This window comes from Microchirus variegatus (assembly GCF_963457635.1).
Source record: "Microchirus variegatus genome assembly, chromosome: 3".
Classification (NCBI taxonomy): Eukaryota; Metazoa; Chordata; class Actinopteri; order Pleuronectiformes; family Soleidae; genus Microchirus; species Microchirus variegatus.
In genome coordinates this window covers 30,453,718-30,466,075 of record NC_139804.1, presented here as the reverse complement: position 1 = coordinate 30,466,075, position 12,358 = coordinate 30,453,718, and the positions used below count along the sequence as shown (strand labels likewise).

General features: G+C 43.0%; 1 protein-coding gene across 1 annotated transcript; it reads left to right on the top strand.

The window, feature by feature from the left end:
* Positions 1-6,678: 6,678 nt before the first annotated feature.
* LOC310925091 (alpha-(1,3)-fucosyltransferase 4-like) lies at positions 6,679-7,752 on the top strand (the record flags this gene model as incomplete). The annotated part of the gene is made up of 1 exon (XM_083886961.1): positions 6,679-7,752. The coding sequence occupies one exon, from the start codon at positions 6,679-6,681 to the stop codon at positions 7,750-7,752; it is 1,074 nt and encodes a 357-aa protein (XP_083743087.1).
* Between the last annotated feature and the right edge of the window lie 4,606 nt (positions 7,753-12,358).

Below are 12,358 nucleotides of genomic sequence, written 5' to 3'. Positions count from 1 at the left end.
GAGGCTGGTCTTTATGGAAAATCGACTCCTGCTGTCACCCTTATTTTCGTTAATGCTCGGACCCTACAGTCTTTGTATCAGCCCAACATGTGCCAAAAATATAACTGCTTTATTTTCATTTCTTTACAGCCATTACACTTGAATTACATTCACTAGAAATAACACAACAATGTGCCATAGATAATAATGCCTCTTTCACAGCTTTCGGTTTGGATACAAAGGTGGAAATGGTGCTCAGTGGTAGCTGAGCCCGAAGTAGCTTTGCCTTGTTATATCCTTCATTATAGGCATTATGCAGTCAATTTAAGTCTTTATTTTCAGTTGCTTTTAATATAATGTACCTACCTTAAGACACAGCAGCAGCGGCATGATTCATGTTTGTTTTGGCACGAGCTGTGGTTACCACATTGTAACCGTCTTTTGAAAGACTGCGAGCAAACGATCTGCGCCGAGATAATGTCTGTAATAAATACTGTACATTTTAATAAGATAATAAATACTGATCTTTGTTTAATCCTCTCGTGTCTTCCCCCTGGGGGTCACACCGCGGTGCAGTGGCTTGCATTGTTGCCTTGCAGTAAGACCGGTTCGGATCTCAGTTTGACCAGGGGCCTTTCGGTGTGTGGAATTTGCATGTTCTCCCCCATGTGTGCGTGAGTTCCCTCTCTCTCTGCTTCCTCCCACAGTCCAGAAACACACAGACTGTGGATTAGATTGACTGGACACTTTAAATTGACCGTAAGTGTGAAAGTGTGAGCGAATGTTGGCCCTGCAATGGTCTGCGGCGACTTGTCCAAGTGTGTACCCCGCCTTTTAGCCTCCGTCCGCTGGGATTAGCTCCCAGTTCCCTCCCTAACAATCCTTATGTGGAGGATAAAACAGTATGTTAATGATTCTGTTTCCTTGGCTTGGCCTGCATGACTTGTGATGCGACCTGTCATTAAGTCAAACCAGAAATACAGGTTTGAGATGAGCCACGCAGGCTTAGTCGCTGTGCAGGTTGCCCATTATACTTTCTTTTGTATAGCTATCTATTACTTACAATCACAAAGAAAACACATCATAATAAAGTAATAATGTGGTTTTAATGCCAGTGATATTACTTGGCGTCGACACTGACAGTTTAAAACAGTTCTGAACAAAGAAAATCTATATTTTTTTGCTTATGTTGACGTTTTGTTTGTCTACAGCCGATTTCTTTATTCACCAAAAAGTACGTTGCAGCCCATAGATCATCATTTACTAACCAATACAAAACCTCATCTAATCTAAATCACACTTATCATTTCATTTTAATGGTAATTTACCAGAGATCATTGGATTTAAGTTCAACGCTGCTGCACCCAGCTCCATAAATTGGAGAAAATAAATAAAATAATCCCGTACCCCCCATGTTTTAATGTGAATTGCAATTGTATTCAGTGAAATAATAATTTCATTTTGTTAAATATTCACACTTGAACATTACAAAGTATTTAATTTCCTAATGTCTAGTGCTCTTCCTAAACCTTGTATTTCATCAGTCAAGAATTTGACTGGTGCACCCTTAGAATTAAAAGTGCTAAGTAGTAGTAGTGTCCTCATAGGAGAACCCTTATTGGCTCCAGGTAGAACCTTTTTTATAAAGGTTTATTCGCTTTATTCAGGAAAGGGGTTTTAAAGGGTTCTCTGGTTCTTACTGGAACCATTAATGTTACCACGAACCCTTGAAAAACACGGGAAAGGGTTTTTCAGAAGCAAATGGTTCCAGGTAGAACCTCAGCCCTTGTAGAAGGACCCTTTTGGAACCCTTATTTCTGAGTGTGCCTCAGCAGGCGTCGGACGTCTGTGAAGCAGCAGGAGGTGCACAGTGCAAGTCGGTAAAAAAATAAGAGTCTGAATTACCAATCTACCTACAAATTATCACGTTCCTATTCCTATTGAAGCTCATGCAAGTCTGGCTTGATCAACTTGTGTGGGGGGTTTTTCCCTCCTCTCACTTTTTTTTAACTGCACCATATGGTAAAATTAAAGAGCAGACAAAGTACATACATTTTCCATGACAAGGACAGTAAAAGGAACATCAAAGATTCCGCCTCATCACTTATAACATATAAGTTTAAACACAGTGAAATGAACACCCAAACAACTGGATCTTATACCCATGACTAAGCCACAATCTGGGCTTTAGCTTCCTCACTTTTTCCTCTGGATTGTGTTCCTCCTTCTCACAGACTCTGCCTGTAAGGTGCTTTTAGTGGACCTTGGTGACCAGGTTAGAGATGGATGTGTGGCCCCTGGGAGCTGCAGGCAGAGAGCAACACTGATCATGTCAGACAGGCTAGGGGAAGCTGTATAAGATCATCATCGCCCCAGCAGTGGAGTGAATCGCCGCGGTGGCACTTTCACACAACCTCTGACCTCTGGGGGTAACCTCTGAGGTCATGATCAAGGTCAGGGGTCAGAAAGGGCCTCTGATCAGCGAGACCGCAGGCCCCTCCCGCCTCCTCCTACTCTTTTTTTTTTTCACTCCCTTTTCTCTTGCCCTCACCGTCTATCTGTTCCTCTATCGCTCACACTCTCCTTTACTGGCCAGGACCAATTGAGACATCTCATCCCGTGGGAGTGCAAAAAGGGAAGGCAAGAGAAAATCAATAGGGAAGATGAGTGAAGACCTAGGGGTCCCATCAAAAACTGAACGCTTCTCCCTGAGCTGGTATGATTCACACACACAAACACACACACACACACACAGAAAAACACAGTCACATTTGAGATGCGGGGTTTTAAACTACAAAAAAACGTGTCAATCTAGTTTGTGTGTAAGTCGTCATTATTAAGCTGCAGCAGTGATTTTTGCTGTGGATGATGCTTCTGTTTGGTCTTTGTGAACGGCGACAATGCAACATTATTTGTATGATGTGTTCTTCGCTTGAAAACGACCTCTGTCAAGCAAAACTATCAGACCTGAGTGAGACCTGGGCATTTGTGTGTATACAGTGGCAACACTGGATATTTGGTGCAGCAGAATTCACTTTTAAAACAATCTGTGGACGCTTCTCTGTGTTTTTTCGCAGTGATCCGTGTGGATTGGATCAGCTTAATTAAGTCTTATGACAGAGGTTTGAACGCAACAGCCATCATGCACTAAGGTTTCAAACGGACATCCAAGGTCTGCAACAGTTAATGACAAAGCTTGATGACCCGAGTTATTTTCTTACAAGAGAGAAGAAGAAGAAGGATGAAAGGCAGTGTAAATGCCAAAAGCTTTGTGTGTATCTCACTGGCTGTAATTTCAGCTTCACAAAATGTCACCCACACAAACAATCAATCCAGCTTTAATTACAGCAAACTTTCAGCAGGTTCCTGCATGCTTTTTTTGCGCTGCGTGTGATTAAAATAATAAAAAACTTTTTTTTTGTTTTGTTTTTTTAAATCCCGTATTCCCGCGTGTTTGTCGCCTTGTTGACCTCGTCCTCCTCTGCTGTTTATAACGTCGATCCACTGCATTTATCCATAACTCATGAGTTGCTGTGTTTTCTCCTCAGGACTTTGAATGATCGGCTCAAAATAGCAGATGAAAAGAGAGGATAAATAATGTAGAAAGAGTAAAAAAAAAACTCTCTTATGGGGATATATATAACTGGTCACACACACACACACACACAAGGAGATGCTTCTTTCCTTCTTCTTTTTTTCTGGTGAAGAAAAGTGAATGGATGAAACAGGAAGGAGGAGGACCCAGTGGAGAGAACACACACATGCTTCTTGCTCCATCTCCTCCCACTGCTCGTCTGCCATTTTTCCCTCTCCCCCCCTTTCCTAGCTCACATTCAGATGACTTCGTGACATACTCTGTGTCTGTGGGGGGAAATAATGTTGTGTCCCAGTCACAGTGTGTTTTTCCTGCCCACCAGGGCTCACACACACACACACACACACACACACACACACACACACACACACACACACACACACACACACACACACACACACACAGGATCTCCAACACGGTCGCCTCATCATTCTTTCATGAGTTTCCATAAGAATTCATCCACACACACACAAACACACACACACGGACAACAAAGTGGACAGCTGATCCCTGTACACAGATAGTCACCGTCTGAGGGTTACATCCCCTCACCCCTCTCTTTTCCTTCCTGTATTTGTTGAGGTTAGATCATCAAATTAAAAGTGAATCATTTATTAACATTAACATTAGTGGTTAGAGGGAATTGCAGCGCCGGGTCATATTCAATACATGAAACAGACAAACATTTTCAAAGCCTCCCAGCTGCATGCCTAATTTCCAAGTTGAGATGTTTATTCATGAGACAAATTAAACATGTATGTTTGGAGATGATTCATAATCTCCCTCTTCACTCAACAGGAAGCTGCCTTTGTGCATGTGCATGGAGACACCTAGTGGTGAAGAACCTGCATAGCAGGGAGGATTGAGAGAGAGGCCCCTGTTCATGTCACTGCCTTGCGTTGAACCGCTTGTGATCATACACTACAGTTCAAAAGTTTGGGTTCACCTATACATATTTTTTGTGTGTTTTTCATCAAAAGAGTTGCAAAATGAATAGAAAATATAGCCAAAGACATTGACAAGATTAGAAATAATGATTTGGATTCAAAATAATAATTTTGCTTTGGTCAAAGAACCAGCAAAACTGTTTTCAGCTGTGCTAACATCATTGCACAAAGGTTTCCAAGGGTTTTCTAATCATCCAATAGCCTTCTAATGTGATTAGCAAACACGATGTACCATTACAACACTGGAAATGGGCCTCTATACACCTATGTACACATTCCATTAAAAACCAGACGTTTGCAGCTAGAATAGTCGTTTACCACATTAACAATGTGTAGAGTGTATTATATTCACTGAAGAAAGGTGCATTAGTTTATAGTGTTAGGTAAGTTTCTAAGTGACCCCAAACTTTTGAACGGTAGTGTAAACATTAGAGCTGAAACAATGAATCGATTACTCTATGATAAATTAATCGTCAACTATTTTGATAATCGACTAATTGGTTTGAAGCGTTTTTTTCATTATTAAATCAAGATTTCTGATTGTTGTCGTCTTAGTCAGGCTTCCTTCTTCTTGAGAACAGGTGACGAGATGATGATGTAGTAAGAAACTCCTATCGAACAAAGGAAATTGTATTTGTCACAAGTCAAGCGTCAAGTCAAGAGTGTGAATCTCCGAACAGTTTTTAGTGATTCTCTGACTTCCTTATCTTAAAGCCCACATTTGACGGTCGCCCCTCTCTCCTACTTTTACGAGCGTAGCTTTCCTGTGAAACGCGTTGCGTCAGCCCGATCCATACTATTCTCACGATCGCCTCACAATCGATCCTCTCACAATCGTACGTATAGGGCGCACAACAACAGGTTGTGACATTGGTGTTATTTGGTCCAAACAGGAAGCATCTGTGCTTCTTTGACACTGAGCATTGTTCAGGACTGGCAGACAGGCTTCTGTTGGAACCAGATTGTAGGTGATGTGTCTGGGTGCAGACTCGACCCGGTCATGAGGAAGTTCCTGTTTGCCTCTCAACGCATATACCCTGAACACAGTCAAGACAAAAATCAGCCGAGTCAGATACTACATTGTTTTTAGCTTCTTAAATGTGAATATTTTCTGTTTCTTTGCTCCATAAAACAAAGAAATCATTCAAACTGAACCATTTTGGTTTGTGGACAAAACAAAGACATTGGAGAACATCATTTCCAGGTTTGACGAACACTAATCAACGTTTTTTTTAACAGGACCAAGCGAGTCATCGAGAAAATAATCGACAGATGAATCTATTACGAATATAATCGTTCGTTGCACCTCTAATAAATATCTAATGAGCCAATCACAAAGCAGCACGTGTAGAGATGTAGACGTGGTCAAACTGAGCGTCAGAAAGTGGATATGAACGTGGCATAGTTGAATCATGTTTGCCAGACGGGCTGGTCATAAACAGCTGATCTACTGGGTTATATCTTACATAACCATCTCTAATGTTTACACAGGAGAGTCTGAAAAAAGAGAAATGGTCCACTAAGTCACTCTTGCTACTTTCGGAGGTCCAATTTAAATTGAACTCCAGTTCAGTTCCAATTCTCCAAACCCTAAAGGCCCGTGAGTTCGCCTCAGGTCTGAAGAGTTTTCTTTTGAACGACAGTTTAGGAGTAAAAAGTAAAAACGGCGTCTTGTTTATTCAATCAGCCTGACCCCTCCCTTGACTAAGGTGTTTACTCAACCAAGCAGTGCCCAGGTTTGTGAGGCAGCAGCGGGGCCTAACAAACACCCTATTCACTGCAAACAGGATGTTCAGCTGCCACACTGCCACGTCAAAGCCGATGAGCACACGGCAAGCGGAGCAAATGTGTTTTTATACTCGCGTTTTGACCGAGAAGACAACAAGAAGGAGAGACTGGAGGCAACAATGCAGTGAGACGGAAACGTGTTTGGGCACTGGATTCTTTGTGTCGGGCGACTTCTTTGTCATTTTACCTGTTAATGTATCTGGTTACAACTTTGTAGGAGTGTCAGCAGACTGCAATAAACTCCAGGACTGATTAGTGGACGTAATCCTCCTTATGGACAAAAGGAAACTGCGGTTAACAGCAGGGTAAAGGGCGTCTGTGTGAAGGCTGTGTGACTCATGGGACAGAGCAGAAGTTGCAGTGGGAAACATGCTGCACACCTTTAAACCGAACCTTCCTGCGTGTGTGGCCACTGTGTTGTTCCTGCTCTTGCTGGGGGTTTGTCTTCTATACTTACCGGAGCCGCTCACCTTACAGCCGCTGGTGGGTCAGAGCAGCAAAGTGACGCTCTTGGTTTGGAACCATCCTTTCTCCAGGCGCCAACAACTTCCTGATTGCTATGAGCGCTTTCAGATCAGCGGGTGCGCGCTCACTGACGACAGGCGCGCGTACCCGTGGGCTGACGCCGTGGTCGTGCACCACCGCGAGGTCGCTGTCGGCGACGTGGAGCTCCCGCCGGAACCGCGGCCACGTGCGCAAAAGTGGATATGGATGAACTACGAGTCTCCCACTCACACGCCCCACCTGTGGCTCTTGGAAAGTGTATTCAACCTCACGCTGAGCTACAGGACAAACTCGGATATTTTCGTGCCCTACGGTTACCTCATACCCACCAACACCCGCGGAACCCAGATCGTCCAGAGCCGCTCCACGCACCAGCTCCACGCGCCGCTGCGCCTCCTCCGGCCCCGCCTCCTGGCCTGGGTCGTCAGCAACCTCTCCTATTCGCACGCGCGCGTGGACTTCTATTTCCAGCTCCGCCGCTACCTCCACGTGGACGTGTTTGGGCGCGCGGGAATGCCGGTACCGGGGGACAGCGGCGGTGACAGCGTGGTGCAGCTGCTCGGTCATTACCAGTTCTACCTGGCGCTGGAGAACTCGCAGCACCCGGACTACATCACGGAGAAGCTGTGGAACGCGGTGCAGGCCGGTGCCGTCCCCGTGGTGCTGGGTCCGACCCGGAACAACTACGAGCGCTTCCTGCCTCCGGAGGCGTTCATCCACGTGGACGACTTCCCCACAGTGCGTGGCCTGGCGCGGTACCTGATGATGCTGAGGCGCAACCCGCTTCTCCTCAAGCGGCACCTGGACTGGAGGGAGAAGCACGCCCTGCACAGGCCCGTCATGTGGGCTGAACACTACTGTGCGGCCTGCAGGGCCACGAGGAGAACCAGAGGCAAGACTGACAAGGTCCAGGAACTGACCAACTGGTTTTACTCGTGACCACACACCTGCACAACCTGAGATTGTTATTATAATGTAGAACCACTACAATTGCACAATGATCCAAAACCATATGAAGGGCCTTTAAACGAGTTTACAGAAATTATATGGTCACCTGCAGCTGATCTTATATCATGACCTTTATAATAAATTACACTAAGAACCTGAGAATAACTTGTGTTTTTAAAGACTTTCCACACCCAGAAGTCTCAAGTTATCATTTGGATCAGTTTTCTAATTAGATTAACATACAAAAGGGGGAACATTTTTCATATTAAAAATCTTTTTCCAGCACCTTCAGAAGACAAAGACCTCACATTCTGAGACACTTTAATTCCTCAAATGTGTACCTTGTTAAACTCTTTCCAGCACTTTAAAATTAAAATTCAGCGTCATTCACCTATCAGAGCTGAAACAATTAGTCGATTTACTAAATGAATCATCATTAATCACTATTTTGATAATCAATTAATCAGTTTGGAGTTTTTTTTTTCATTATCAAAACAATATTTCTGATTGTTTTAGCTTCTTTAATGTGAATATTTTCTTTGTTTCTTTGCTCCACATAAAGAAATCAGTAAAACTGAATCATTTTGCTTTGTGGATGTACATTTGAGTACATGATCATTTCCAGGTTTGACAAACACTGATCAACGTTTTTACGACATTTTATGGACCAAACGATTAATCGAGAAAATAATCGACAGACGAATAGATTCCAAAAATAATCGGTAATTGCAGCTCTAGCAACTATACAGTGCAAACTTGTACACCTCCGTATCTCTCCAACCTTCTTCACATCGCTCCTCTCAGATCCTCCTCCTCCTCCATCCACCTCACTGTGCCCTCCGCCCGCCTCAGCACCACGGGGGAGCAGAGCATTTCAGCCGCTCTGCTCCCCCGTCTCTGGAATTCACTCCCTACCACCAGACATCAACAACTTTTTGACTCTCTTCCCCCTCTTCAGATCCAGACCTGTTCAAAACAGCCAACACTGTAATTTCACTCCATTATCTGTTTACTGTGTCGTCCATTGTTTGTCTTTGTAAAGTGTCCTTGAAATGAAATGTATTATTATTATTATTATTATTATTATTATTACAACAACAACAGTTTACCTCTGGTACAACATGTCAGAGAGCAAGACGGCCACAATAACCAATAATAACATGACAGTATATTCACATTCCTATGCTAATTTCTTTTGTTTTCATTATCCTCTCTGCTATCATAGCTCAGCCTGTAGCAATAAGGCAGAGAAACCTGATGACGTGAGAAGAAAGGAGGTGACTGTGTGTGTGTGTGTGTGTGTGTGTGTGTGTGTGTGTGTGTGTGTGTGTGTGTGTGTGTGTGTGTGTGTGTGTGTGTGCGCCTCAGGAGTCACAGAGTTGATAGACAACAGGAGCCGTGATGTTGGATCATTTAAATTTACACCTCCGCCAGTGCCCAGACACAGAATTAACACTTAACACGCGCTGTCAAATGAAACATGTCCTGCAGGGACAGTGGCAGCAAATAATATTACGCCTCCATAATGAGCTGATGCTTCGACAGCTGTTGGATCCACTGACGTCTGTCAGCGGTAATGCTCTCAGACAGCCTTCCACCAATCTATAACAACACCGCGTTCATTTGTTAGAGGGGGTGAACAACAGGGTTTAACGTGTCGGGAGTAAAAATCATACCCAGTCTTCAACGATCCGCTAAACTCCTGCCTGTATCTGTGGAAGCAGCTGATCGGCCTGACCTCAGAGACCGGGCACGAGCCATAATGGTGTTTGTGTTGTAGCCGCTCAGCTGCTGGAGTGGATTAAAAATCCAGTCCTGTGAGACACAACGACCTCATTTTGTTATACCTGACATTGCGATTTAACCAGTGTCTTTAATCACTCGTCTTCTGCCGCTTTATCGTCCACATGAGGGTCGCTGGTGCCAATCCCAGCTGACACAGGGTGAAAGGTCGTCCGTCAGTCCATCACAGGGACACATAGAGGCAAACAACCACACCTACGGTCAATTTACAGTGTCCAAATTGTCCTAATCTGCATGTTTTTGGACTGTGGGAGCAAACCAGTGCAGTCAAATGATGAATAATAATGCGTTATAATAATAATGATAATAATGTGAGCACTTGGGGTGAGCACCAATTTAAAGGTTCTGGGTGATACCATGTCAGACATGGTATCTCATGTATTATACTTTTATGCAGTGCCTAAATTAAATTATATATATATATATATACACAGTATATATACCAAATTGTATTGCTTTAATGTGATTGTTGTGTAGGGTAACTGTGCTAATATGATATTTGTGTGTGTGATGTGAGCTGTGACAGTGGTGAGGGTCCTTGTTGAGATGTTGTGCTGCTACTGCTGACAGGACAGACACACGCACACACACACACACACACACACACACACACACACACACACACACACACACACACACACACACACACACACACACACACACACACACACACACACACACACACACTAAGTTTGTTATGCGTCATGTCCAATATGTTGATTTCAGTGTTGGAAATAAAAAATAAATTCATCTGATTGGTTAATGCACCACCACCTTCGCCTCCAGCCTCCTGTCTTTAAGTCACCCAAACATTTACCCACATCTAACCCACATTTTATATTTAGTTATTTTGATTAAATGTTTGTATCTGTCACAGAATCTTCATACTGGATGTATTGCAGTGATGAGATTAGGAATAAGTGTATGTTTTAATAGTAAAACATGCCGTCTTCTCGCATCAGTCTTATCTGTTTATAGTTGCGTTGTGTGTTTTAAATGAAACACATTTATTTCACTTGAATTTGGCTTAAAATTTGAACAAGTTTATCATGTCAGATACAAACAAACAAACCAGGAACCAAGAGCTAAGTAGTCCTCACTATACTGTACATTAAACAGCAAAATGGAACGAGATATAAACACGTATTTTTCACCCATAGACGGCTCTCTAGTTTCCATGTTGGTTCCAGATCTTGTAAAACTTGAATCTCACACGTTCCAATACACTGTATGTCATCTCCTGGACGTCCTATTGTCCCACCCCCTGAAACACATAGAAAGAAACAATAGCAGAATTAACTAACTATAGCTATTAATTAACTAAGAAATATTAGTGCACACAAACAAACATAGCTGATCCGGGTGTCACTGTTAATGTCTGACAATCCTATATCAAAACAGAGACAATAAGATTTAACTTTTACTAAAGGGATTCTTTAGTATTTATCAGCTGTTAGGCACAGATACAGATGTCTATAGTCAGTGTCAGACATCATGCATAGTCTTATTCCATAATAAGTGATCTTATTTCCTCTCTTATACCTTCCATGTGTGATTCAGTGAGTCTTCATTGTGTAGCACTGCTGATATTAAAGTCATTGCAAAAATGTCTGCAGCAAGACTATGACTATACATTCCCTCCCTGAAGGGAACTCTAAACATTTATATTTATTGTGCTGTTGAAGTGAATTTGGTCCCTTAATCACGCTGTGTTTTAGTTAGGTTTTTAGGTTGAATGTTAAGTTAATGGAGAAGTGTTTTAGTAAGTGAATGAATGGCACTTATGGAAGTTTTGGAATCAGTCCAGTATAGATTATCATTCATTGAGGCGACACAAGCACATTTATAAACACAGGGCCCCTGGAATTTCACTTTACGCTCCTTTTATTGTTATTATTAACATATAACAAAGCAACCGTTTTGAAGGAATGGCTGCAAAAAAAACAGACTTGTGAAAAGTTTCACCTGTATCTCAGTCATCAATGTGGGTTATATAAGAACACCTTCAAGGTGTCTGACCTAGAAGGAACGAGGAGACTGTGTGTGTGTGTGTGTGTGTGTGTGTGTGTGTGTGTGTGTGTGTGTGTGTGTGTGTGTGTGTGTGTGTGTGTGTGTGTGTGTGTGTGTGTGTGTGTGTGTGTGTGTGTGTGTGTGTGTGTGGTTTCCTCCAGTCTGCACGGGCACTGCAGAGAGATCCCTCTGTGGCATCGTGCTGCCTCTCATTACAATTCATCACCCTGATAATAATGTATTAGCGTCATGTAACTACCACAACATAAATCATTAACCTTAACTTCCACCGGGATGTAGATAATGCACATTTTTGCTCAGTGACACACAGGTCACGATAAATTTGAAGTCGTAAGACGGTGGAAACGCACATTTTTCTTTTCCCGTATCTCGTCCGTGGGATGAAATATCACCTTGAGTCACAGGCCGACAAGTTTACAGAAGCCGAGGCGAGTTGTTGCCTGGCAACAAGGTGAAATATCGGATGTATTAATATGAGATAGAGATTCAAAGGTACCGATGGTGGTTGATACCATTGAACAAGCTGAAGGTGAGCTTTGATGAATCCCCAGAATCTCAGGCAATTTAATTTGATTTAAACCCCTTAACTATGAGCTACAGCTTATTACAAAGATCCTTCTCAGCTCTTTTTCAGGCCCCCCTCTTCAGTAACAGCACCATTCATAACCTACATGGCCCCTGGCTAGAGACACAGTAATCTCATTTGCACAGCAACAGATGTTTCTCTTAAAAACATCCGTTGACTGGGGAGCGAAAAAAAAGT